This window comes from Doryrhamphus excisus, chromosome 7, assembly GCF_030265055.1.
Source record: "Doryrhamphus excisus isolate RoL2022-K1 chromosome 7, RoL_Dexc_1.0, whole genome shotgun sequence".
Lineage (NCBI taxonomy): Eukaryota > Metazoa > Chordata > Actinopteri > Syngnathiformes > Syngnathidae > Doryrhamphus > Doryrhamphus excisus.
In genome coordinates, this window is record NC_080472.1 from 384932 (window position 1) to 412500 (window position 27569).

Here is a 27569-nt window from a genome sequence, read left to right on the forward strand (position 1 = left end):
CCAATATCAACCGATATTGTCAAATTGTCAATACCGATATCAACATTTTAAAAATATTGTTTTTTACGATGGAGAAAAAAATCTGATACCGATATCAACCGATATTGTCCAATTTCCAATACCGATATCAACATCAGCATTTTAAAAATATTGGTTTTTATGATGGAGAAAAAAAAATCTGATACAGATATCAACCGATATTGTCCAATTTCCAATACCGATATCAACATCAGCATTTTAAAAATATCGGTTTTCATGATGGAGAAAAAAATCTGATACCGATATCGACCGATATTGTCCAATTTCCAATACCGATATCAACATCAGCATTTTTAAAATATCAGTTTTCATGATGGAGAAAAAATCTGATACCGATATCAACCGATATTGTCCAATTTCCAATACTGATATCAACATTTTAAAAATATCGGTTTTTATGATGGAGAAAAAAATCTGATACCGATATCAACTGATATTGTCCAATTGTCAATTTCCGATACCGATATCAACATCAGCATTTTTAAAATATCGGTTTTCATGATGGAGAAAACTGATCCCGATATCAACCGATATTGTCCAATTTCCAATACCGATATCAACATCAACATTTAAAAAATATAATTTTTTATGATGGAGAAAAAAAATCAGATACCGATATCAACCGATATTGTCAAATTGTCAATACCGATATCAACATCAACATTTAAAAAATATCGGTTTTCATGATGGAGAAAAAATCTGATAGCGATATCAACCGATATTTCATTTTATGCTGATTATTGGTAACCGATAATTATGGGCCATCCCTAATAAATCCAACAATAGACGGCAGTGTAACAATAATTGAATATTTTTAGTACCAGCGGTGGGTGGAAGTCTTGCATGGAAGGGGGTCTCATGGGAGGATTCCCAGTCCAGTCCTGACAGCACCCCCCCACCCAACCCGCCGCCCACCCCCGACCCCCAGCCCCACGTCTTTGTGATCCTCCAGAGATAACAGGTTTCCTCGTTTGATGTGTCCGTGTCTCCCTTCGGCGTGTGACCTTTAGCTTCCCGTCTCATCTGTTTGGTGGGGGGAAGACGGGGGTGGGGGTGGGGGGGCGCTTGCCCCCCCCCCACGCACCCACACCAGAGAAAATCCATTTGAGGCCTTGTAATGTCAGCACGCGGTTCTTTGCAACACCCGGGCTCCGGTTGGACCATGCAGTATGATACTGGTATAGTACTGCAGTATTCTTCACGACAATATCTGTACTGTGTATTCCATGTGTTCCGTCTTTCCCGTTTTTTTCTAACGGAAAAATCTAAAGATTCCAAGGCCAATTTGATATCATTTTTTTAAGCAGGTTAAAAACTAATATTATCATGACTTTTTGCTCTTTTTTTAATGTTTTTCTATTTTTACAATATAACGCAGGCTCCTAAATGCAAGCTGCGGACCGCAAATGGCCCCGAGGCCCCACTTTGGGCACCCACGGTGTACAGCGACCCCTCGCTATTTCGCAATTCGACATTCACTGTCCTGAAAATGTGCGAAAATTGTTCCTCCCCACAAAAAAAAAATCGTTTTCATTTTCATGATTTCGTTCTTTGCTCGGCTGTCCTTGAACGCACCACAGTGTTGATGGATCATCTTACGTCTTTAATAAGCGGAATGGATTTTCGCGAGCGAACCACGGCAATTGAAGAGATAAAAGGTGAGATTCACGGACTTGAATATGATCCACTGAAGGCCGTCGGAGCTGATTGGTCGTAGCAGGCCGTAATGGGACGCGGCCGTAATGGGACGCAGCCGTAATGGGACGCAGCCGCAGGCACGGTCCCAGACAACTGAGAGCGGCTTTAGCAGGTCCCTGACGTGAGTGGAGGTGACACGGACCCGGGATCGTTTTCCCGTTTAGTTTGGGCTCTGGCAGGCCAATTTGCATGAGGGCCCGCGTTGCACGGCCCAGTGGGAGCAGCCCAGAACTAGCCAAGTCTAGTCCATGTCTCTAATGTGTTTTTAATGACACTTAACCGGCAAAATAGGATAAAATAGGATAAAAGGCCAATTTCTTACCCAGTTAATGTCAGGAATTTCTTATTTTTGCATTACTGGACAATTTTATTATTGGATTAATTCTTTGTAATTTATATATATATATATATATATATATATGTGTGTGTATGTATATGTGTGTATGTATATATGTATATATGTATGTGTTTATATATATATGTATGTGTATATATGTATATGTATGTGTATATATATATATGTATGTGTAGTATATATATGTATGTGTATATATGTATTTATGTACGTATATATATATGTATATATGTGTATATATTTGTATGTATGTACGTATATATATGTATGTACGTATATATATGTATGTACGTATATATATGTATGTATGTATATATATGTATGTACGTATATATATATGTATGTACGTATATATATATGTATGTACGTATATATATATATGTATGTACGTATATATATATATATATGTATGTACGTATATATATGTATGTACGTACATATGTATGTACGTACATATATATGTATGTACGTACATATATATGTATGTACGTACATATATATGTATGTACGTACATATATATGTATGTACGTACATATGTATATGTATGTACGTACATATGTATATGTATGTATGTATATATGTATATATATGTGTGTATATATATATTTTTTGTTTTTATTTTATCATACATACATTCTTGAGACATTTTTTATTAATAATTTTAAAATAATGAAGAAAAATTGTATGAATATAAATATATTTAATATACATATGTAAATATATTTACTTTTTTAAATACATGAATTTGTAATTTTTTGTACATAAAAAAGAATAAATTAATAATAAAGAAATTAACTATTTTAAAAATGTAAAAAAAAAATATAATAGCTAAAAATATAATTTAAAAAATAATGTTAAAATAAAAAAAAAAAAAATATAGTTTCGTGAATAGATTCTACATTCTAACATCACTCGTGTACGCGTTTACATTTTATAGTCGATATTCTTCCGCACTAAGTAGCTGTGTTATTTGGAAGAGTGGATTATTTTTATGTGGCATTTTTTCCACAGACAACGGCCAACCAGGTTCCACAGGCAATGTTTTACAAGACAGATACAGCAAAAAATGCATAAAAACAGCACAGGTTGTAAAATTCTAACAATCAGTCCAAAAGACTGTAAAATACAAAGCCAATAAAATACAAAGTGGTCTTCCATGGCGGTAAAGAGTTCTACTTTAATACTTGTGCTACAAAAATGACATCATAATATTGCAATATTCTCATAAAATTGTGACGTCTTGCTTACTATTTTTTTTGGGGTAAAATTTGTACATTTGTGTTAGTTTTTCTTAATTTCCAACTATTTCCAATTTGCAAATTTTAGCATGCTAGCAAAGCTAACATGTTACTGTTAGCATGCTAACACCTAGCATGATCGTGCTCATATAAGTGTCTACCCATGAAAACGACTAGAACTGCTACTATGTTAACGTTACATACTCACAATGCTAACATGCTAGCGTAAGCATGATAACGGTGTTTCTATATGTGTCTATTAATTAAAATAATGATGAAATTAAATTATCATTTATTTATTATTATTAGTCTTATTTGTATTATTGTGTAATTCTATGTTCTATATATTTTTTTTATTTTTTTTTATTTTATATTACATACATTCTAATGAGAAGTTTTTGAATTAATAATTTTAAAATAATTAAGAAAATGCGTATGAATATAAATATATTTAATAATAATAATTTAATAATAATAATTTAATAATATTTAATATATTTAATTTAATTAACTTTTTTTAAATACATGAATTTGTAATTTTTGTACATAAAAAAGAATAAATGAATAATAAAGAAATTAACTACATAAAATTTTTAAAAAAATATAAAATATAGCTAAAAATATTTTAAAAAATAATAAAAAAATTTAAATAAATAAATATTATATATAATATATATATTGTATTTAATATATAAATACAAAAAATATATATATATTTTGTAATTTTGACATGCATTATTCACGGGCCACATAAAACGACATGGCGGGTCGAATCGGGCCCCCAGGCCTTGTGTTTGACCCCATGACCCATGCCTTTTTGTCATCATAAATGGGTTCCGCCGTCCCGAAAGTCGAGCGTTTAGTCGATGGTCGTTGTGAAAGATTGTTATTGTTTCTAAGTCCGTTTTCACGGCAAAACGTATCTTCGGAAGCACGCCTGCGTAGGAACAACAAAATGTTCTGGCAAAATGTCCCGCCCCCACTCCGATGGAATGTTGTGCTCCAATCAGAGCAGTAAAAAAAAAAAAAGACAAGATGAAGGATGTCGGCGGTTGCTTCAGCGGGTGAGGGAAGCGTTGGAAGGGAGACAAGGGTGAGGGCGGGGGGGGTGTGCGGAGAAGGGGAAAAAGTGATTTATCAGCCTTGGACTTCACGGATTCTTTTGGCGGTCCATAAACGTGACACGGCCTGCTGAGATAGATCATCTCTGCTCCGTCAGCAGAGCTGCGTTTCAAAGTGAGCATCGCACATGGTCGCTTTTAGTTAAAAAAAAAAAAAATGTAATTGTGCTGGTGAGACACTTGGACGATTTCCGGATCACGCTTAAAGTTGACAGCAGGTCAATCGTCTCCTCGCTCGTCCACAAAAGTGGCTGAATACCTTTTTAATCAGGCTTTTAACTAATATTTTTAAACATTTCTTGTGTTTTTATCTTTTTAGTCCTATTTTATGCTCTTGGTCTTCAGCTTTTAACTCCAGTGTTATGTTTTTATCTTTTTAGTCCTATTTTATGCTCTTGGTCTTCAGCTTTTAACTCCAGTGTTATGTTTTTTTTAATCTTTTTAGTCCTATTGTATGCTCTTGGTCTTCAGCTTTTAACTCCAGTGTTATGTTTTGAGTCCTATTTTATGCTCTTGGTCTTCAGCTTTTAACTCCAGTGTTATGTTTTTGATCTTTTTAGTCCTATTTTATGCTCTTGGTCTTCAGGTTTAACTCCAGTGTTATGGTTTTTATCTTTTTAGTCCTATTTTATGCTCTTAGTCTTCAGCTTTTAACTCCAGTGTTATGTTTTTATCTTTTCAGTCCAATTTTATGCTCTTAGTCTTCAGCTTTTAACTTATGTTTTTCTCTTTTTAGTCCTATTTTATGCTCTTGGTCTTCAGCTTTTAACTCCAGTGTTATGTTTTTCTCTTTTTAGTCCTATTTCATGCTCTTGGTCTTCAGCTTTTAACTCCAGTGTTATGTTTTTAGTCCTATTTTATGCTCTTGGTCTTCAGCTTTTAACTCCAGTGTTATGTTTTTTATCTTTTTAGTCCTATTTTATGCTCTTGGTCTTCAGCTTTTAACTCCAGTGTTATGTTTTTTTTAATCTTTTTAGTCCTATTGTATGCTCTTGGTCTTCAGCTTTTAACTCCAGTGTTATGTTTTGAGTCCTATTTTATGCTCTTGGTCTTCAGCTTTTAACTCCAGTGTTATGTTTTTGATCTTTTTAGTCCTATTTTATGCTCTTGGTCTTCAGGTTTAACTCCAGTGTTATGGTTTTTATCTTTTTAGTCCTATTTTATGCTCTTAGTCTTCAGCTTTTAACTCCAGTGTTATGTTTTTATCTTTTCAGTCCAATTTTATGCTCTTAGTTTTCAGCTTTTAACTTATGTTTTTCTCTTTTTAGTCCTATTTTATGCTCTTGGTCTTCAGCTTTTAACTCCAGTGTTATGTTTTTCTCTTTTTAGTCCTATTTCATGCTCTTGGTCTTCAGCTTTTAACTCCAGTGTTATGTTTTTAGTCCTATTTTATGCTCTTGGTCTTCAGCTTTTAACTCCAGTGTTATGTTTTTTATCTTTTTAGTCCTATTTTATGCTCTTGGTCTTCAGCTTTTAACTCCAGTGTTATGTTTTTTTTAATCTTTTTAGTCCTATTGTATGCTCTTGGTCTTCAGCTTTTAACTCCAGTGTTATGTTTTGAGTCCTATTTTATGCTCTTGGTCTTCAGCTTTTAACTCCAGTGTTATGTTTTTGATCTTTTTAGTCCTATTTTATGCTCTTGGTCTTCAGGTTTAACTCCAGTGTTATGGTTTTTATCTTTTTAGTCCTATTTTATGCTCTTAGTCTTCAGCTTTTAACTCCAGTGTTATGTTTTTATCTTTTCAGTCCAATTTTATGCTCTTAGTCTTCAGCTTTTAACTTATGTTTTTCTCTTTTTAGTCCTATTTTATGCTCTTGGTCTTCAGCTTTTAACTCCAGTGTTATGTTTTTCTCTTTTTAGTCCTATTTCATGCTCTTGGTCTTCAGCTTTTAACTCCAGTGTTATGTTTTTAGTCCTATTTTATGCTCTTGGTCTTCAGCTTTTAACTCCAGTGTTATGTTTTTTATCTTTTTAGTCCTATTTTATGCCCTCAGTCTTCAGCTTTTAACTCCAGTGTTATGTTTCATCTTTTTAGTCCTATTTTATGCTCTTGGTCTTCAGCTTTTAACTCCAGTGTTATGTTTTTAGTCCTATTTTATGCTCTTGGTCTTTAGCTTTTAACTCCAGTGTTATGTTTTTGATCTTTTTAGTCCTATTTTATGCTCTTGGTCTTCAGCTTTTAACTCCAGTGTAATGTTTTTATCTTTTTAGTCCTATTTTATGCCCTTAGTCTTCAGCTTTTAACTCCAGTGTTTCCTACGTCCACCTGCAGCACCGTTCCCCTCGCAAAGCCTCGCCCCCCCCCCCTCTCCCCAGACCGTAAAACAACCCCCTAAAGACCAAGAAGGCATTCTTTCCTTCCACGTTTACTGTCCTGTGGAAGCTACTCAAACCTTCACTCTTGTCTTCGGAGTTTCAATCCTACTTCGTTAAAAAAAAAAAGTACGATGAGGAAAAATAGCGTTACCTTAGTTACAGGTGACAGTGCACAGAATCCATGACCCCCTCCCCTCCGAGGATTCATTAGCATTCAGATGGTTGCCGTAGTCAAGCAATCGGGTGATGGCTTTCCTTTTCTTTGGCGCACCACCGCTTGGGAGCAGACCCGTGCGCAGACATTTTAGAGGTCACATGCTCAAGCCAGAAAAAAGGGCACCCACTGCAAAAATAAGTCATGAAATTATTAATATTATTTATGAATTATGTACATAAAAAAATTAAATGTAATACATACAAATACATATATGAAGTTAGGATGTTCAAGTAAAAAATAATTTATAAAATCATTATTATATATATATTATATAAATATATAAAAATAAATTATAATAAATTATTCTGAATTTTTTTGCAGTTTTCAGTCTGAAGCAAATACATATATAATAATAACAATTATTATTATTAATACGTTTACTGTAAACATATTATAATATGCATTATAATATACATTATATATACTGATAATATTATTCTTCCTATTATTAATAATAATTATTATATAAAAAAATTATATTATAAAATATTTTTTCCAAAAAAAAAATTATAAAAGCAACAAAACAGGAAAAACAAGCAAAAAAAGTGTTCAAATTCATACCAATAGGCGTTTTTTTTTCTTCTAGAAAAAGTAAATGTGGCCCCCCGCCTCCTATCATTTTTCAGTAGGGTGTTCAAAGTGCGGCCCGTGGTTGTTTTTTTCTTTCATTGGCCCTCGGCACTTTCTAAAAATACCATTAAAAAAAAGCAAACCTTAAAAAAATGAAAGGGAAGAAAGATGAGCAGTCATTTCATAAGAATAAATTTTTAATTAAAACATTTTTATTTTTTATTTTTATTTTAAATTTAACAAAAAAAAAAAAATTAAAAGTAAGATAAACAAAACAAAACTGCAATTTGGGCAAAATAAATGTTTGATTTTTTTTCCAGCTAAATCATAATAAAATAATTGTTTTATGAATATTATAAGAATACTAAAAACATTAAAAAACCAGCAATATTTGAGTGTTTTGGATACATCTGCATGGACGATCCCAGTCAAAGCCCAGATTTTTGATGCGATGAATGGTTGCTTCCGGCCGTGTGACTCAGAGCAGAAGCCGAGGTTTGTCACGGTAACGCTTTGGTGCAACATATGCTGCCTCTCACACAAGAATTTTGGATGCGTATTTCAACCAAGCCGAGGATAGGCTCCAGCGAACATGTGACCCTGAACGCCGTCATGCATGGACGCATGGCTTCCGCTGGCTTCCACAAAGCGCTCTGCCATTTTTAAAGGACCTATCGCAAGAATGTGAGTTCAAGATCCTCTGTCACAGGAGAGGTCTGAGGTCTTTTTTTTAAGGACCGACTGCAAAAATGCTAGTCCAAGAGCCTCTACGTGACCAGGGGACTCTGATGGTTTTTTAAGGACTGACTGCAAAAATGCTAGTCCAAGAGCCTCAACGTGATTATGGGACTCTGTTTTTTTAAGGACCGACTGCAAAAATGCTAGTCCAAGATCCTCTACGTGACCAGGGGACTCTGATGTTTTTTAAGGACCGACTGCAAAAATGCTAGTCCATGAGCCTCTACATGACCAGGGGACTCTTATGTTTTTTTTAAGGACAGACAGCAAAAACGTTAGTCCAAGATCCTCTACGTGACCAGGGGACTCTGATGTTTTTTAAGGACTGACTGCAAAAATGCTAGTCCAAGAGCCTCAACGTGACCAGGGGATTCTGATGTTTTTTTTAAGGACCGACTGCAAAAATGCTAGTCCAAGATCCTCTACATGACCAGGGGACTCTGATGTTTTTTTTAAGGACCTAACCTAATCCAATGCTAGTCCAAGATCCTCTACATGACCAGGGGACTCTGATGTTTTTTTTAAGGACAGACAGCAAAAACGCTAGTTCAAGATCCTCTATGTGACCAGGGGACTCTGATGTTTTTTTTAAGGACAGACAGCAAAAACACTAGTCCAAGATCCTCTACGTGACCAGGGGACTCTGATGTTTTTTTTAAGGACCGACAGCAAAAACGCTAGTCCAAGATCCTCTACGTGACCAGGGGACTCTCATGTTTTTTTAAGGACAGACAGCAAAAACGCTAGTCCAAGATCCTCTACGTGACCAGGGGACTTTGATGTTTTTTTAAGGACTGACTGCAAAAATGCTAGTCCAAGAGCCTCAACGTGATCATGGGACTCTGTTTTTTTAAGGACCGACTGCAAAAATGCTAGTCCAAGAGCCTCTACATGACCAGGGGACTCTGATGTTTTTTAAGGACCGACTGCAAAAATGCTAGTCCAAGAGCCTCTACATGACCAAGGGACTCTGATGGTTTTTTAAGGACTGACTGCAAAAACGCTAGTCCAAGATCCTCTACGTGACCAAGGGACTCTGATGTTTTTTTAAGGACTGACTGCAAAAACGCTAGTCCAAGAGCCTCAACGTAACCAGGGTCCAAGATCCTCTATGTAACATTCATGCTTTGCTCTTTAAACTTACAAAATACGCCAGTCAAAAATCCTCTGTATGACAGGATGTTTTTTAAGGACCTCATCCAAAAATGCTAGTCCAAGATCCATGCTTTGCTCTTTCGACTTACAAAATACGCTAGTCAAAGATCCTCCGTATGACAGGATTTTTTTAAGGACCTAACCTAATCCAATCCTAGTCCAAGATCCTCTACGTGACCAGGGGACTCTGATGTTTTTTTAAGGACCGACTGCAAAAATGCTAGTCCAAGAGCCTCTACAGGACTCTGATGTTTTTTTTAAGGACCGAATGCAAAAATGCTAGTCCAAGATCCTCTACGTGACCAGGGGACTCTGATGTTTTTTTCAGGACAGACAGCAAAAACGCTAGTCCAAGAGCCTCTACATGACCAGGGGACTCTGATGTTTTTTTTTTAAGGACTGACTGCAAAAACGCTAGTCCAAGATCCTCTACGTGGCCAGGGGACTCTGATGTTTTTTCAAGAACTGACTGCAAAAACGCTAGTCCAAGATCCTCTACGTGACCAGGGGACTTTGATGTTTTTTTAAGGACTGACTGCAAAAACGCTAGTCCAAGATCCTCTACGTGACCAGGGGACTCTGATGTTTTTTTAAGGACTGACTGCAAAAATGCTAGTCCAAGAGCCTCAACGTGATCATGGGACTCTGTTTTTTTTAAGGACCGACTGCAAAAATGCTAGTCCAAGAGCCTCTACATGACCAGGGGACTCTGATGTTTTTTTTAAGGACCGAATGCAAAAATGCTAGTCCAAGATCCTCTACGTGACCAGGGGACTCTGATGTTTTTTAAGGACCGACTGCAAAAATGCTAGTCCAAGAGCCTCTACATGACCAGGGGACTCTTATGTTTCTTTTTAAGGACAGACAGCAAAAACGTTAGTCCAAGATCCTCTACGTGACCAGGGGACTCTTATGTTTCTTTTTAAGGACAGACAGCAAAAACATTAGTCCAAGATCCTCTACATGACCAATGGACTCTGATGTTTTTTTAAGGACTGACTGCAAAAATGCTAGTCCAAGAGCCTCTACAGGACTCTGATGTTTTTTTTAAGGACAGACTGCAAAAACGCTAGTCCAAGATCCTCTACGTGACCAGGGGATAAATACAAAAAAAAAAGATATGCTGTCCAATCATCACGATCGTTAGGTAAAAGTCCCCAGTGAGGCGTTTAAGTGTAAACTATGTATGGTTGTAACGGACACTATGATTGACGAGCACAGATCTGTCTGAGGTTTGAGTGTTTTGGGTGCAGCAATGACAAGCAAGTGCGTGTGTTTACTTTTTGGTTGCCAGAAAACGATGAATGGTGACAGGTCAGGTGACGCCCCGCATACTGCCACTTTACAGCATGTCATATGGAGTCAGAATGTCCTTACCTCAGTGCATCACATGACATAAATGATCTATGAAGCAGTCGTGGATCCATGCAGCCAGCCACCCAGCCACCCAGCCCCCATCCATCACGGATCACGCATGCAGACAGAAAAAAAAAAAAAAAAATCAGCGCTCATATGAATCTTCAGTGCCAACACATTTCGCAAGTGAAAACCAAGAAATGCATTTGCTCCACCCTGTCATAATCCCGCCATTGAATTATGGGTCAGACCACGTTGCCAAGCGACTGTCATTTTAATGGAAAACGTTTGGATGCCGCCAATGGTGGTAAAGTTTAGCTCTGACATGTGAACGTACTCCTCAAAACCGCTAAGAGCTGCAAGACGCCACACTTATGGCTTCAGATTGATCACGATTCAAATCCATTAGTGCGTCATCGTGTTCTCTTATTATGTCTCCTATTTTGGGTAATAGGAGCGTAAATATGACTATAGGGGTGTTATTTTATATCTAGAGGGCTCTAACTTTAAAAGAAAATATTTTGAACTGCTTTTCTATGTCTCATTTTTCTTGTTATGTCTACTATATTGGGTAATAGGAGTGTAACCGTGACTATAGGGGTGTTATTTTATGTCTAGAGGGCTCTAATAATGTTAAGAAAATGTATTTAGGTTATTAACAATTTTTTTTAACGTCTCATTTTCCTTATTATGTCTACTATATTGGGTAATAGCAGTGTAACAGTGACTATAGGGGTGTTATTTTGTCTAGAGGGCTCTAATAATATTAAGAAAATGTATTTAGAAGGTTATAAACAAGTTTTTTTAATGTCTCATTTCTCTTATGTCTACTATTTTGGGTAATAGGAGAGTAAATGCGACTATAGGGGTGCTATTTTATGTCTAGAGAGCTCTAATAATGTTAAGAAATGTATTTAGAAGGTTATAAACTTTTTTTAATGTCTCATTTCTCTTATGTCTACTATTTTGGGCAATAGGAGAGTAAATGTGACTATAGGGGTGTTATTTTATGTCTAGAGGGCTCTAATAATATTGAGAAAATGTATTTAGAAGGTTATAAACAAGTTTTTTTAATGTCTCATTTCTCTTATGTCTACTATTTTGGGTAATAGGAGAGTAAATGCGACTATAGGGGTGCTATTTTATGTCTAGACAGCTCTAATAATGTTAAGAAAATGTATTTAGTTTATAAACAAGTTTTTTTTAATGTCTCATTTTCCTTATTATGTCTACTATATTGGGTAATAGGAGTGTAACCGTGACTATAGGGGTGTTATTTTATGCCTAGATGGCTCTAATTTTAAATAAATTATATATATATATATATAGTATATAAAAAAACAACTGTGAGCTAAAATGACCACCGGGCCGCAGTTTGGATAGCCTTGTTATATTTAGTGCCAGATTTTTTCTCTTAATATTTTTTGGCTTTTACGCAAAATTTTCATTTCTACTGTTGTTGTTTTTTTCTTGTAATTATAACTTTATTCAGGTAACATTCTAACTTTATCCACAAACAATTTTTTAACAAAATTACAATTGTATTCATTGTTTTTTTTTGTTTTTTTTTAATGCTTCATCTCTCCGTCTTCCAGGTAAAGAGACTTCCAATCTACCGGACTCGGACTTGACTCCACTCTCGGACCATTTAACAATGGAGGCCAGCTACCAGGGTGTGAAGACGGCGTCTGATAGGCCGACGGGCGGCGACTTGGCCAGCCCGCACGACAAAGGCGATGGCGGCGAGAGCAACAAGGGCAAGAAGAGACGCAACCGCACCACCTTCACCAGCTACCAGCTGGAAGAGCTGGAGAAGGTCTTCCAGAAGACTCACTACCCCGACGTTTACGCCCGCGAGCAGCTGGCACTCAGGACCGACCTGACGGAAGCTCGCGTGCAGGTAAGTTTTGACATCAGAAAAGTACTACATACTTTACTAAATACTTTATAGTACACGCTACATACAATTCCAAAAATTCCTTGCTAGCAACACGAGCCGGTGGTTCCTTCAACATCTGCAGCCCTGCACTGATAACGTCACTCACAGCAAAAAGCGAGACATGAATCTGGAGATGTGGGAGTGGGGGAGGCCATTGGGGGGGGTCGGATGGGGGGGTTGAAGGGCTGCCTGGGCCTCACATGTTGTGTTTTTGGAGAGAGCACGCTTTCATCAGCACATGAGGAGATGAGCTCAACTCTGCCGTGTTTTGATGGCGATCAGCGGCACGTCGGTAAACATCCTTTCCCTGAACGCCGCCGGGTCAGCCCCGGGTTTGCTAGTCCAAGATCCTGTACGTGACCAGGGGACTCTGATGTTTTTTTTTAAGGACTGACTGCAAAAGCGCTAGTCCAAGATCCTCTACGTGACCAGGGGACTCTGATGTTTTTTTTAAGGACTGACAGCAAAAAACGCTAGTCCAAGATCCTCTACGTGACCAGGGGACTCTGATGTTTTTTTAAAGGACCGACTGCAAAAATGCTAGTCCAAGAGCCTCTACGTGACCAGGGGACTCTGATGTTTTTGTTTTTTAAAGGACCGACCGCAAAAATGCTAGTTCAAGAGCCTCTACGTGACCAGGGGACTCTGATGTTTTTTAAGGACTGACTGCAAAAATGTTAGTCCAAGAGCCTCAACGTGACCAGGGTCCAAGATCCTCTATGTAACAGTCATGCTTTGCTCTTTAAACTTACAAAATACGCTAGTCAAAGATCCTCTGTATGACAGGATGTTTTTTTAAGGACCTCATCCAAAAATGCTAGTCCAAGATCCATGCTTTGCTCTTTAGACTTACAAAATACGCTAGTCAAAGATCCTCCGTGTGACAGGATGTTTTTTTAAGGACCTAATCCAAAAAATGCTAGTCCAAGATCCTCTATGTAACAGTCATGCTTTGCTCTTTAAACTTACAAAATACGCTAGGCAAAGATCCTCTGTATGACAGGATGTTTTTTAAGGACCTCGTCCAAAAATGCTAGTCCAAGATCCATGCTTTGCTCTTTACACTTACAAAATAGGCTAGTCAAAGATCCTCCGTATGACAGGATGTTTTTTAAGGACCTCATCCAAAAATGCTAGTCCAAGATCCATGCTTTGCTCTTTAGACTTACAAAATAGGCTAGTCAAAGATCCTCCGTATGACAGGATGTTTTTTAAGGACCTCATCCAAAAATGCTAGTCCAAGATCCATGCTTTGCTCTTTAGACTTACAAAATAGGCTAGTCAAAGATCCTCCGTATGACAGGATGTTTTTTAAGGACCTCATCCAAAAATGCTAGTCCAAGATCCATGCTTTGCTCTTTAGACTTACAAAATAGGCTAGTCAAAGATCCTCCGTATGACAGGATGTTTTTTAAGGACCTCATCCAAAAATGCTAGTCCAAGATCCATGCTTTGCTCTTTAGACTTACAAAATACGCTAGTCAAAGATCCTTTGTATGACAGGATGTTTTTTAAGGACCTAATCCAAAAATGCTAGTCCAAGATCCATGCTTTGCTCTTTAGACTTACAAAATATGCTAGTCAAAGATCCTCTGTATGACAGGACGTTTTTTTAAGGACCTAACTTAATCCAAAAATGCTAGTCCAAGACCCTATATGTGACAGTAAAGGGCCTACTTAAAAAAAAAACTAGTCCAAGATCCCCTGCATGAGAGGAGTCGGAGTGCTGTAATATTTTTGAAGCACCTACTCCAAAAATGGCATACAAAGATCTCGTATGCGACAGGCCGGCTCTGCTGTTTTTAAGTCCGTACGGCAAAAAGGGAAAGTCAAAGATCCTGTATGCGAGAAGAGCTTTTGAAGCCAAGCCGGGGCAGGCAGTGGAAGGAGGCTTAAGACTTAAGCCGGCTGGATTGCGTGTGTTTTTCTTTCATTAACATCCTGTCCAGACAAGAATGTGTCCCCGCTGTGGTCTCCCGGGTTGAGGTGTGAAACCCTGCCCCAAGAGCCCCCCTTCCACCCCCTCCCCGAGTGAGGTAGAAGTCATACTTCAGCCCACCTTTTGCTCCAACTCGTGAAACGTCCAAACGGCGGGCATGAGACGGGGGGTCACATGATCCAGGATCTGGAGGAGTGAAAGACAGGAAGCGTTAGAAGTCAGCGAAGGTCGGCGTGAGACTCACGCAAGCGTCGAGCCGCCTCAGACGGGAACGCAGCTTTACAACCTTCGCCGTTCCCCCTGCGGCGCTCTTAAACGCTCACGTTAAAAAGATAAAAGGGATCTTCTGCGTTCCGTTGACACGCCAAAGTTCCCGCAGACCATGAATGCATCCTCTCTGTTGTTTTCACAATAAAACCTAAAAATATAACCTTTGTCACCTGCGTGATATCAAAAAAAAATCCACACCTGTATCGTGATATCGTGGGTATGATCCATACCCACGATATCACGATACAGATATGGATTTTTTTGATACCAAGATCAGGTTTTGATACCAAGTCCAGACACTACAGGGGGCAGGTATCGTAGCTACGAAATGTTTTGAACTATCTAAATAACATTGGTGTCCAAAGTGTGGCCCATGGGCCCTTTGCGACCCGCAATTGTTTCTTTACTGGCCCGCGGCACATTTATAAAAATAGAACTTAAAAAAAAACAGCAAAAATGTAAAATTCCACAGTAATTGTACAAGTGGGAAGCTAAAATATGACGAAAAAGTTGTAGTCAGGGATGTCTGATAAATATCGTTAGCGATAATATTTTGACAGGGAAATGTCATTTTAGTCGCATGTTTGCCGTTTTAAAAATTATTTTTTTATTTTTTTCAATTTTTTTGAAATAGTTTTTAATTTTTTTAAATCGTTTTTAAATTTTTTAAATTGTTTTTAATTGTTTTAATTTTTTTTTTTAATTTTTAATTTTTACCATAGGAACAAAGTAGGGATGTCCAATACTTATTGGCCTGATATCAGCATAAATATGCAATATCAGATGATATCGGAATCCGATTTTTTTTTCCTGATCATGAAAACTGATGAAAAAATGCTGTATATGACACAAGGGGACATGTTACATATTACACATATTTGTATTGGCTGATATCGATATCGTAAATTGAGAGTTGGATGATATCGGCATATTGGTTTTCTAGTTATAATCCAACAAAAAAAAGGTCCAAAATTTTCTGAGAATATGACAAAAAAATAAAGTTCAAACATTAAATAAAAAAGATTCTATTTTATGAAGTCGTGCTATGATGAGAAATAAAAAAAGTGAATAAAATAGTAATTTTGGGAAAAATTGCTTGTGGAGAAACTTATAAAATTGCAGAATATACCGGTTACCAGAAACGAGTTAAAAATTACATGAAATAAATATACAGAAATTAATAAAACAGCTGTCATCTATGAGAATAAAGTCAAAATATGACTGAAGAAAATGGCAGCCAAATATAACACTGGTGTCCAAAGTGCGGCCCTGGGGGCCATTTGCAGCTCACAGTTGTTTTTATATTGGTCGGTGGCACATTCAAAAAATAAATCCTCAAAAGAAAAATATAAAAACATTTAAAAAAAAATAAAAATTCAACAATAATTTTACAAGAATAAAGTCAAAATATTCAGACTAAAAAGTTCTAATCGCTCCAATATTCAGAGTAAAAATACCAGTTTTAAAGTTAAAAAATTACCATAAACAAAAAAAGTGAATAAAATAGTAATTTTGGGAAAAATTGCTTGTGGAGAAAATTATAAAATTGCAGAATATACCGGTTACCAGAAACGAGTCAAAAATTACATGAAAAAAATATACAGAAATTAATAAAACAGCTGTCATCTATGAGAATAAAGTCAAAATATGACAGCCAAATATAACAGTGGTGTCCAAAGTGCGGCCCCGGGGGCCATTTGCAGCTCACAGTTGTTTTTATTTTGGTCCGTGGCACATTCAAAAAATAAATCCTCAAAAGAAAAATATAAAAACATTTAAAAAAAATAAAAATTCAACAATAATTTTACAAGAATAAAGTCAAAATATTCAGACTAAAGAGTAAAGTAAAAATACCAGTTTTTAAAGTTAAAAAATTACCATAAACAAAACAATGAATAAAGTTGTAATTTTGGGAAAAATGAGGTTGTGGAAAAATGTATAATATTAACGGAATAAAGTCAAAATATTATGGGAATAAAATCATCATCACAAGAAGTTGAAATAGAAAATATCTAATAATTTTTTTTTTTAAAAGCTTTTAAAATAAAGTCATTTTTGGAAAATGAAGTTTTGAGTATGAAAAAAAATACTATCACAAAAATGAGTGAAAAAAAGAGCAACACCTCGGAAATATTACAATATCCCACAAAGGAGTATCGCTCTGGTATCGATACCACCATTGGTATCGCTATCTGCATGGATCGACCTAACCGTCCCATGTCATACTTCAATGAAAAAAAATGTTTGCTTTTTCTCTCTGCGGCTTTCAAAGAGAGAAAGCGAGTTCAGATCGGAGTCATATATGCAGCACCGATACACGGAAGGGGTCAGGGGTCAAGGGTCAGGGGGTTCCAACAACACCACATCTCCTCAGATTCTCCATCCTGTCAGTCCGGGAAGCGCAGAGGAAACGTGTGGACGTACAGAACAACATTGTCTGGGTTTGGTATGGATCCAGGATCACATGGAAGGGGTTGAGGTTTTTTTTTTTTTTGGAATTTTGGCAGCGCTCGGAGATCACATTTCTTAATCTAGACGGAATCGGAACGATACGATACGGCTGGGAAAAATCAAAGTACGGCGTCTTATCACGTCCAATACATACAGGAATATTTTCTATACAAAGATGTGCTACGTTATGTTAATAATGCACATATATGCTTCCTGGTTGGATGGGAACCTTGGTTAGTGTCACTTCACCTTGGTTAGTGTTACTTGTAGGCAAATGGTGGGATTTTGTTATTGATTATTATTGATAAAAAAGGTGGGAAAGACGACGGAACGTTGCTGATCTCACCGCCATATCGGATCTTTACGAACAATCACTTCCAAATAATCGTAAGTTATCGAGTAATCTTACCGGCGTCATTTTTAAACTTTAACCAAAAAAACTAGCTAACCGACGCACACGCGTGTGTCAAGTTTGTGATTCGCAATTCTCTACCAAAACACTAGGGGGGCGGTGTTTTCCACTACAACGCTTGCTGACTAGCTGTTTAGCTTCCTGTAAACAACCTTCACTGTGTGCCGTTATTGGCAACAACGCTAATGCTGCAATTGAGTTTTATGGCCATGTTAAAAATAAATAAATAATAATAATAATATGAGATTTTGAGAACAAAGTTGTACAACTACAAGTTTACAAGGACAAAAAAATCATAAATTAAAAAAAAATAACAATTTTTTTTTTTACATTATTTTTGTAAATTTTTGATTTTTTTTGTAGATTCACAACTTTACCCTTCTTTGGTTAATTTAGGTATTTTTGTATGACTTTGTACCCGTTTTTAATTTAATTTAGGAGTTTTTTTTCTTGTAAATTTTAAAATTTTATTCTCGTAACATTCTGACTTTATTCTTGTGAATTTATGACTTTAGCCAAAAATGTTTTTTGTAAATGTGGGTCATTTTTCTTTTAAAATTTACGATGTTGTGAGTTTTTCTTCAAATTTAGGATTTTTTTTGTAAGTTTACGACTGAGTTTTTTTCTTGTAAATTTAAAACTTTATTCACGCAACATTCTGACTTTACTCTTGTGAATTTATGACTTTAGACAATTTTTTTTGTAAATGTGGGTCATTTTTCTTTTAAAATTTACGATGTCGTGTGAGTTTTTCTTCAAATTTAGGAGTTTTTTTGTAAATTTACGACTTTATGAGTTTTTCTTTTAATTTAGGAGGTTTTTTTCTTGTAAATTTAAAACTTTATTCTTGTAACATTCTGACTTTATTCTTGTGAATTTATGACTTTAGAAAATGTAAAAAAAAATGTAAATGTGGGTTATTTTTCTCTTAAAATTTACGATGTCATGTGAGTTTTTCTTTTAATTTATGAGTTTTTTCTTGTAAATGTAAAACTTTATTCTCGTAACATTTTGACTTTACTCTTGTGAATTTATGACTTCAGACAATTTAATTTTTTTTGTAAATGTGGGTCATTTTTCTCTTAAAATTTATGATGTCATGTGAGTTTTTCTTCAAATTTAGGATTTTTTTTTGTAAATTTACGACTTTACATGAGTTTTTCTTCAAATTTAGGAGTTTTTTTTTCTTGTAACTTTACAACTTGTTTGTAAAATTCTGACTTTAGTCTCAGGAAATTATGAGTTTAAACTCGGAAATGTAAATTTTTTTTGTAAATTTAAGTCTTTTTCCTTTTTTTCTTAGAAATTTCCAACATCATAAGGGTTTTTCTTCAAATTTAGGAGTTTTTTTTCTTGTAACTTTACAACTCGTTTGTAAATTTCTGACTTTAATCTCAGGAAATTATGAGTTTAAACTCGGAAATGTAAAACTTCTTTTATAAATTTAAGTCTTTTTTCATTTTTTTTTCATCCGCACTCATCTGTACTCATCTGCACCGTAATTATTCCCGTAAATTTATGATGTCATGTGAGTTTTTCTTCAAATTTATGAGTTTTTTTCTTGTAACTTTACAACTTGTTTGTAAATTTCTGACTTTAGTCTCAGGAAATTATGAGTTTAAACTCGGAAATGTAAAACTTTTTCTTTCCATAAATTTAAGTCTTCTTTTTTTTTTTTTTAGACATTTCCAACATCATAAGGGTTTTTCTTCAAATTTAGGATTTTTTTTTTGGTAAATTTACGACTTTATATGAGTTTTTCTTCAAATTTCTTCAAGTTTTTCTTTTTTCTTTTTTTCTTAGAAATTTCCAACATCATAAGGTTTTTTTTTTTCAAATATAGGAGTTTTTTTTTCTTGTAACTTTACAACTTGTTTGTAAATTTCTGACTTTAGTCTCAGGAAATTATGAGTTTAAACTCGGAAATGTAAATTTTTTTTGTAAATTTAAGTCTTTTTCCTTTTTTTCTTAGAAATTTCCAACATCATAAGGGTTTTTCTTCAAATTTAGGAGTTTTTTTTCTTGTAACTTTACAACTCGTTTGTAAATTTCTGACTTTAATCTCAGGAAATTATGAGTTTAAACTCGGAAATGTAAAACTTTTTTTATAAATTTAAGTCTTTTTTCATTTTTTTTTCATCCGCACTCATCTGTACTCATCTGCACCGTAATTATTCCCGTAAATTTATGATGTCATGTGAGTTTTTCTTCAAATTTATGAGTTTTTTTCTTGTAACTTTACAACTTGTTTGTAAATTTCTGACTTTAGTCTCAGGAAATTATGAGTTTAAACTCGGAAATGTAAAACTTTTTCTTTCCATAAATTTAAGTCTTTTTTTTTTTTTTTTTTAGACATTTCCAACATCATAAGGGTTTTTCTTCAAATTTAGGATTTTTTTTTTGGTAAATTTACGACTTTATATGAGTTTTTCTTCAAATTTCTTCAAGTTTTTCTTTTTTCTTTTTTTCTTAGAAATTTCCAACATCATAAGGTTTTTTTTTTTCAAATATAGGAGTTTTTTTTTCTTGTAACTTTACAACTTGTTTGTAAATTTCTGACTTTAGTCTCAGGAAATTATGAGTTTAAACTCGGAAATGTAAAACTTTTTTTTGTAAATTTAAGTTTTTTTTTCTTAGAAATTTCCAACATCATAAGGGTTTTTCTTCAAATTTAGGAATTTTTTCTCATAAATTTACATTTTTTTCTTGTAATTTTTTTTCCCCAAATTAATTGTTTTTCTTGTATATTTACAACTTTATTCCCGTAATTTTTTCCCCTCAAATTAATTTTTTTCCTCGTATATTCATATCTTTATGATAAAAATAAAATTGTATACTGGAGAAGTGATCCAGGCATATCCAGGGAAGATTTGAGGGTGAAGCAGGAAGGAGGCGCCTTTTTAATAAAGAGCGAGAGAGCGGTCCCCGAGTATTTCCTGTCACATGATGGCTGCTTTTGGGGGGGGGGGGGGGGGGGTGTTGGAAAACTGAAGCCAGGCTCAGCCTCGGGTTTCTTTTGGGCCGACATGAGTGACAGCGGAGGCGGGTTATCAATCCTGCGAGGCGGTCTCGCACTTCAAAGTGTTCCTGGACCCGTGCGGGTCTCCTGCTGGGGCCTATTTGGCGTTTCTCTTCCCGGGGGGCTGGAACATAAATAAAAGGCTCATTGAACGTCCAGCAGCTACTTAAGCTGTCACGGTCTTGACCAATTACTGTCAACGACACGGCGTGTGTGCATACGTGCTTACGTACGCTCATTCATAAGAAACAACAAATTGGGCTGGGAATCAATCACATGTTAAGGAGACGGCTAGCCGCTGTTAGACTACGAGTGTCTAAAGTGTGGCTCCGGGGGCCATTTGCGGCCCGTTCTAAAAAATATCATTTGATAATTTGACAAAAAGAATTTCTACAAGGGGCGGCATGGTGGTCGAGTGGTTAGCGCGCAGACCTCACAGCTAGGATGCCCAGGGTTCGATTCCACCCTTGGCATATTCTCCTCGTGCATGCGTGGATTTTCTCCGGGTACTCCGGTTTCCTCCCACAAAAAAAACATGCTAGGTTAATTAGCGACTCCAAATTGTCCATAGGTATGAATGTGAGTGTGAATGGTTGTTTGTCTATATGTGCCCTGTGATTGGCTGGCTCGCCCGAAGACAGCTGGGATAGGCTCCAGCACCCCCCGCGACCCTCGTGAGGAAAAGCGGTAGAAAATGAATGAATGAATGAATTTGACAAAAAGAATTTCTACAAGAGACGGCACGGTGGGCGAGTGGTTAGCGCGCAGACCTCACAGCTAGGATGACCAGGGTTCGATTCCACCCTTGGCATATTCTCCTCGTGCATGCGTGGATTTTCTCCGGGTACTCCGGTTTCCTCCCACATTCCAAAAAAAACATGCTAGGTTAATTAGCCACTCCAAATTGTCCATAGGTATGAATGTGAGTGTGAATGGTTGTTTGTCTATATGTGCCCTGTCATTGGCTGGCTCGCCCGAAGACAGCTGGGATAGGCTCCAGCACCCCCCGCGACCCTCGTGAGGAAAAGCGGTAGAAAATGAATGAATGAATGAATTTGTCAAAAAGAATTTCTACAAGGGGCGGCACGGTGGTCGAGTGGTTAGCGCCTCACAGACCTCACAGCTAGGATGCCCAGGGTTCGATTCCACCCTTGGCATATTCTCCTCGTGCATGCGTGGATTTTCTCCGTGTACTCCGGTTTCCTCACACATTCCAAAAAAAACATGCTAGGTTAATTAGCCACTCCAAATTGTCCATAGGTATGAATGTGAGTGTGAATGGTTGTTTGTCTATATGTGCTCTGTGATTGGCTGGCTCGCCCGAAGACAGCTGGGATAGGCTCCAGCACCCCCCGCGACCCTCGTGAGGAAAAAGCGGTAAAAAATGAATGAATTAATTAATTTCTACGAGAATTATGTCAAAACGAGAAAAAAAGAAAAAGCGTAATTTTACACGAAGTAGTACATGATGGGAATAGAGTACTACATGAAGAAAATGTACGAAAAAAAGAACACGTTTTTATCTTTATCGTAAATTCACAAATGTATTCTCGTAAATGTATGACTTTAAATTCTCGTAACGTTACGAGTTTTTTTGAAATGTACATTATTCTCGCAAATTGACATCCTTATTCTCGTAATATTACGAAGTTTTCTCATACGTTTACGACATTTCTGACTTTCTTCTTGTAATATTACCACGTTTGTCTCGTTTTTTTCCCCCCTCATGAATCAGGATTATTCTTTTAAACGTACGACTTTAAATCTCGTAATAGTACGAGTTTTCTTGTAAATGTACGACTTTCTTCTTGTAATACTACGATTTTTTGTCTTGTAAATTTACGACTTTATTTCCATAAATGTTCAACTTTAATTTTTGCAGTATTACAATTTTTTTCCCCACATAAATTCATGACAATATTCTTCTTGTATGTTTACGACTTCATCCTCATAAAGTTCCGACGTTATTCTCAGAATTTTTTTTTGTCGTAAATTCTGAACTTTATTTTTGAGTTTTTTCCGCATTAATTTTTACAACATTATTCTTGTACATTTCTGTCCTATGTGTTTTTCTTGTACGTTTGACTGTATTCTCGTAAATGTACGACTTGAAATTCTCGTAACGTTACGAGTTTCTTTGAAATTTACATTATTCTTGCAAATTGACATCCTTATTCTCGTAATATTACGAAGTTTTCTCATACGTTTACGACATAATCAGGATTATTCTTTTAAACGTACAACTTTAAATCTCATAATAGTTTTTTCAAGAGTTTTCTTGTAATACTACGATTTTTTGTCTTGTAAATTTACGACTTTATTTCCATAAATGTTCAACTTTAATTCTTATCATTTTTTTTCCCACATAAATTCATGACAATATTTTTCTAAATTTCTGCCTTTATTCTCGAGTTTTTCTTGTATGTTTACGACTTCCTCATAAATTTTTTTTGGTCGTAAATTCTGAACTTTATTTTTGTAAATTTATGATATATATTTCTTCTTTTTCACAACTTAATTCTTGTCAATTTCAAATTTTCATTTTCGAGTTTTCTCGTAAATTTTCGACAGTCTTGTAAATATTTGCTTCGTTATTGTAAAATTATGTTTTTTTTCCTCATATGTTTATGACTTTATCCTCATAGAGCTAAAATTTCAATCTCGTAAATTGTTTTCCATGAATTCACAAATTAATTCTTGCCAATTTCTGACTCTGTTATTGAGTTTTATCGTAAATCTCCGACTTTATTCTCGGAAATGTACGACTTTAATTATTTTTCTGTTGTTCTCATATGTTTGACTTTATTCTCATAATGTACACCTTGAATTATTTTTTTTTTCTCATAAATTTTTTTCAAAGTCTTGTAAATTTTTGCTTTGTTATTGTAAAATTACAATTTTTTTTCTCATACGTTTATGACTAAACTAGAGCTAAAACTTTAATCTCGTAAATTGTTTTCTATGAATTTACAACTTAATTCTTGCCAAATTATGACTTTCTGTTGTTGAGTTTTATCGTAAATTTCCGACTTTATTCTTGTAAATGTACAACTTCAATTCTTTTTTCTGTACGTTTGACTTTATCCTCGTAATGTACACCTTAAATTATTTTTTTTAACATTTTTTCTCATACATTTTTTTTCAGTCTTATAAATTTTTGCTTTGTTATTGTAAAATTACGATTTTTTCCTCATACGTTTATGACTAAACTAGAGCTAAAACATGAATCTCGTAAATTGTTTTTCTACGAATTCATAACTTAATTCTTGTCAATTTATGACTTTCTGTTGTTGAGTTTTATCGTAAATTTCCGACTTTATTCTCGTAAATGTATGACTAATTATTTTTGTTTTTCTGTACGTTTGACTTTATCCTCGTAATGTACACCTTGAATTATTATTTTTTTTTCTCTCATTTTTTTCTTCATACGTTCATGACTAAACTAGAGCTAAAACTTTAATCTTGTAAATTCTAAATTTGAATTCACAACTTAATTCTTGTCAATTTCCGAATTTATTCTCGTAAATGTATGAATATTTTTAAGTTTTTCATACATTTTTTTTTCTTATTTCATGTTACCCAGCATGCATCGTGACTATCGAATACGCTCCGCATGTTCTTGCATCAGTTTTGGGTTCAGTCTGTACAATACAGATAAATTCATATTATCAGTGTATAAAGATGGGATGAAATATGATATACAACATGTTAGCATGGTTAGCTTAGTGTCTTGCTTTCCAAAACATCAAAGTGGCTGGAAAAAAAAACCGTTTGGCCACTCCTTCCTGCTTTGGAAAAAAACAAAATGTCGAGGAGGAAGACATCTGTTGTGTAATTTATGCAGCGACAGTGTCTGAAAAGCAGCAGCATGAGTGGACAGGAAATGAAAAAGAAAAAACGCAAACAAAGCCGAGTCGCAATCTGGTGTCGCGTTTCAATGTTTTCATCGGTGTCGATGTGTGGTTGCGGGTTCGATCCCCACTGTGATCACGGCCGTACTATACGGATGACCGAAGACATTCTAGTAGGTGTCTGTAATGTTGGGTGGGGACACAAAAGCACCACACTTGATCACTTCCTGTCCCCCCCCCCTCCACCCTGCTTCCCGAGCAATGGAACACATCCACAATAATGCAAAAAAAAAAAACTCAAGCCGACTGATTTTGTCTTATTATGTCGACTAAATGGGGAAATAGGAGTGTAAAGATCACTATAGGGGTGTTATTTTATGGCTAGAGGACTCCAATTTATATAAATATTCTATGTAGAAATAATATTGGCACTCATCGGAGTACAGTCCATTCCAGACTCGGCAAATGTCTACTTCAAATTCAATCTGCGTTTTTTTCCCCCCATTTTTTTGTTTTAATTTTCAAAATATTTTCAAAATATTTTCAAAATATTTTCAAAATATTTTCAAAATATTTTCAAAATATTTTCAAAATATTTTCAAAATATTTCAAATATTTCAAATATTTCAATGTGTTGTTCTCGTAATATTAGGACTTTATTGACATAATATTTGGAATTAATTTCCATAATATTCTAACTTTTTCCTAAATTCAGGTTTATGTTACTAAATGCTACTTATGTTATTTTTTCCTCATATTATATGAGTTTATTTGCATAAAATGAGTTTGAATATGACTATTCTCTACATATATGTTTTGGTTCTCATATTACAACTTCCAAAAAAATATGATGGCTTGTCTCTTCAATATTTCAACTAAAATTATTTATTATTATTATTCATTATTATTATTTATTTTTTTTCGGTGAATATTTTGACTTCTAAGATCGTTTTAACCTACTTCCCATTGTCATTTAGGAACAGAACTTTTTTTTATAACCACTTTTTTTAGATATTTTACTGCATAAAAATCTGAAGCAAAATTGGGAAAATCAGCAGTCATTTCACAAGAATAAAAAATAATTAATATTAAATATAATTGATTAAAATAAAAAATAATATATATTAAAAAAAATCGCAACCTTCTCATTAGAATGTTTTTTTTTATTTTTTTTAATTATAATTTTAATGTTTTTTTTCCCACACCTTAATTTTCCAAAAATGCAAACTCTCATAATTCTATAATTAAAAAAATAATAAAAAATTTAACCTTGTTCTATTAGGGTTTTAATCTCTTAAAATTGCTTAAAATAACGTAACTTTGACTGTGCTCTCATGCAAATTTTTCGGCAAAATAATTCTCCAAAAAAATTAAAAAAAAAATTCAGTTTTTCAAATTGACAATGAAATTTTGATGCTAACTTTATGCTACTAAAATTGCATTTTTCCTCTTAAGACGTTAATCTGGTAAAACTATGAGCAACCTACGTACTACATGTTCTTCCGCAGGTGTGGTTCCAGAACCGGCGGGCCAAGTGGAGAAAGCGTGAGCGTTTTGGTCAGATGCAGCAGGTTCGAACCCACTTCTCCGCAGCGTACGAGCTACCGCTGCTGACACGCCCTGAGAGTTACGCACAAGTACGTCGCAACTTTGCACGAACGACCGCCACAAACGTACGCTTGACTTCCTGTTCTCCCGTCAGATACAGAACCCGTCCTGGATCGGCGGCGGCGGCGGCAGTGCGGCGTCGCCTGTGCCCGGGTGCGTCGTGTCCTGTGACACCGTGACCCCCTGCATGACCCCTCACCCCCACTCCGCCGGCGGGGTGTCGGATTTCCTGGGCGTCTCCAGCCCCGGGGCTCACATGGGCCAGGCACACATGGGCGGCCTGTTTGGGGGATCTCCAGGCATGGCTACGGGCCTCAACACGTACGATCTCAACATGGACCCGGACCGCAAGTCCTCCAGTATCGCCTCTCTGCGCATGAAGGCCAAAGAGCACAGTGCGGCCATATCTTGGGCCACATGATGTGTGTGTGTGTGTGTGTGTGTGTGTGTGTGTGTGTGGTGGAGGCATTGAAATCTAACACTACTACCTTCATTCAACACGCATGTACGCAAAAGACAGGACTCCACCTACCGCAGGAAGTCTCGCTTCAGCCCTTAGTGCTGCAATTTTTAGCATCAGCAGCATCAGGAAGAGAAGTACCTGCAGGAAGAACAACAACACAATTTGAGACCAGGGACCTTGGAGATTCAACACGAGGATCCGTGATGTAAAACGGATGCGTTGGGAAGGACGGAATCTTCAGAGGCCGTGTCGGAACACGAGCGCCCCGCCATTGATCACGTCTATCAGTTCATGGTCATTGTGGATGATGCTGATGGTGCAAGACAAGGAGGAGAGGGGCAGGGGGGTCCAAAGTGCATATCCATCACTCAGCATTCACCACCCTGCAGACTTCCAAACAGATTTGGGATTTTATTGGTGGGAAAAACCAAGCTTAAAAACAGGGGTGTCCAAAGTGCGGCCTTTCTAAAAAAAAAAAATAATAATTTAACATAAAAAGAAGTCAAAATATTAATGGAAAAGGTTTATAGGTTTGTCTCGTAAATGTATGACTTTATTCTCATAAAATAATTTTTTTTTGTAAATTCAAGACTTGTAAATGTAAATTTTTTCTCATAAATAAACTTTATTCTCATAAATGTATGACTTCAAATTCTCAAAATATCCTCAAAAATTTTTTCCGAGTTAAAACACTTAAAGACAAAAAGTCGCTATTTTATTTTTTATTATATTATAATTATATTATTTATTATTAATAATAAATATTATAATATATAAATATATAATATTAAGCCAACCTTAAAAACAGGGGT

General features: G+C 35.7%; 1 protein-coding gene and 1 long non-coding RNA gene across 2 annotated transcripts in view; one reads left to right on the forward strand and one right to left on the reverse strand.

The window, feature by feature from the left end:
* LOC131132635 (homeobox protein aristaless-like 4) overlaps nt 1–27432 on the forward strand; it is a 29884-nt gene extending 2452 nt beyond the window's left edge. The window contains exons 2-4 of the mRNA XM_058078448.1: nt 12401–12705; nt 26195–26323; nt 26389–27432. Of these exons, the coding sequence (XP_057934431.1) occupies nt 12401–12705; nt 26195–26323; nt 26389–26715 (761 nt within the window). The 3' untranslated portion in view covers nt 26716–27432. The remainder of the gene's footprint in view (nt 1–12400; nt 12706–26194; nt 26324–26388) is intronic.
* Nucleotides 1–27569, reverse strand: part of LOC131132636 (uncharacterized) — a 32324-nt gene that overhangs the window by 2806 nt on the left and 1949 nt on the right. The window contains exons 2-4 of the long non-coding RNA XR_009130408.1: nt 26827–26895; nt 14804–14869; nt 6921–7112 (exon numbers count right to left, since the gene is read on the reverse strand). This is a non-coding gene — a long non-coding RNA (uncharacterized LOC131132636). The remainder of the gene's footprint in view (nt 1–6920; nt 7113–14803; nt 14870–26826; nt 26896–27569) is intronic.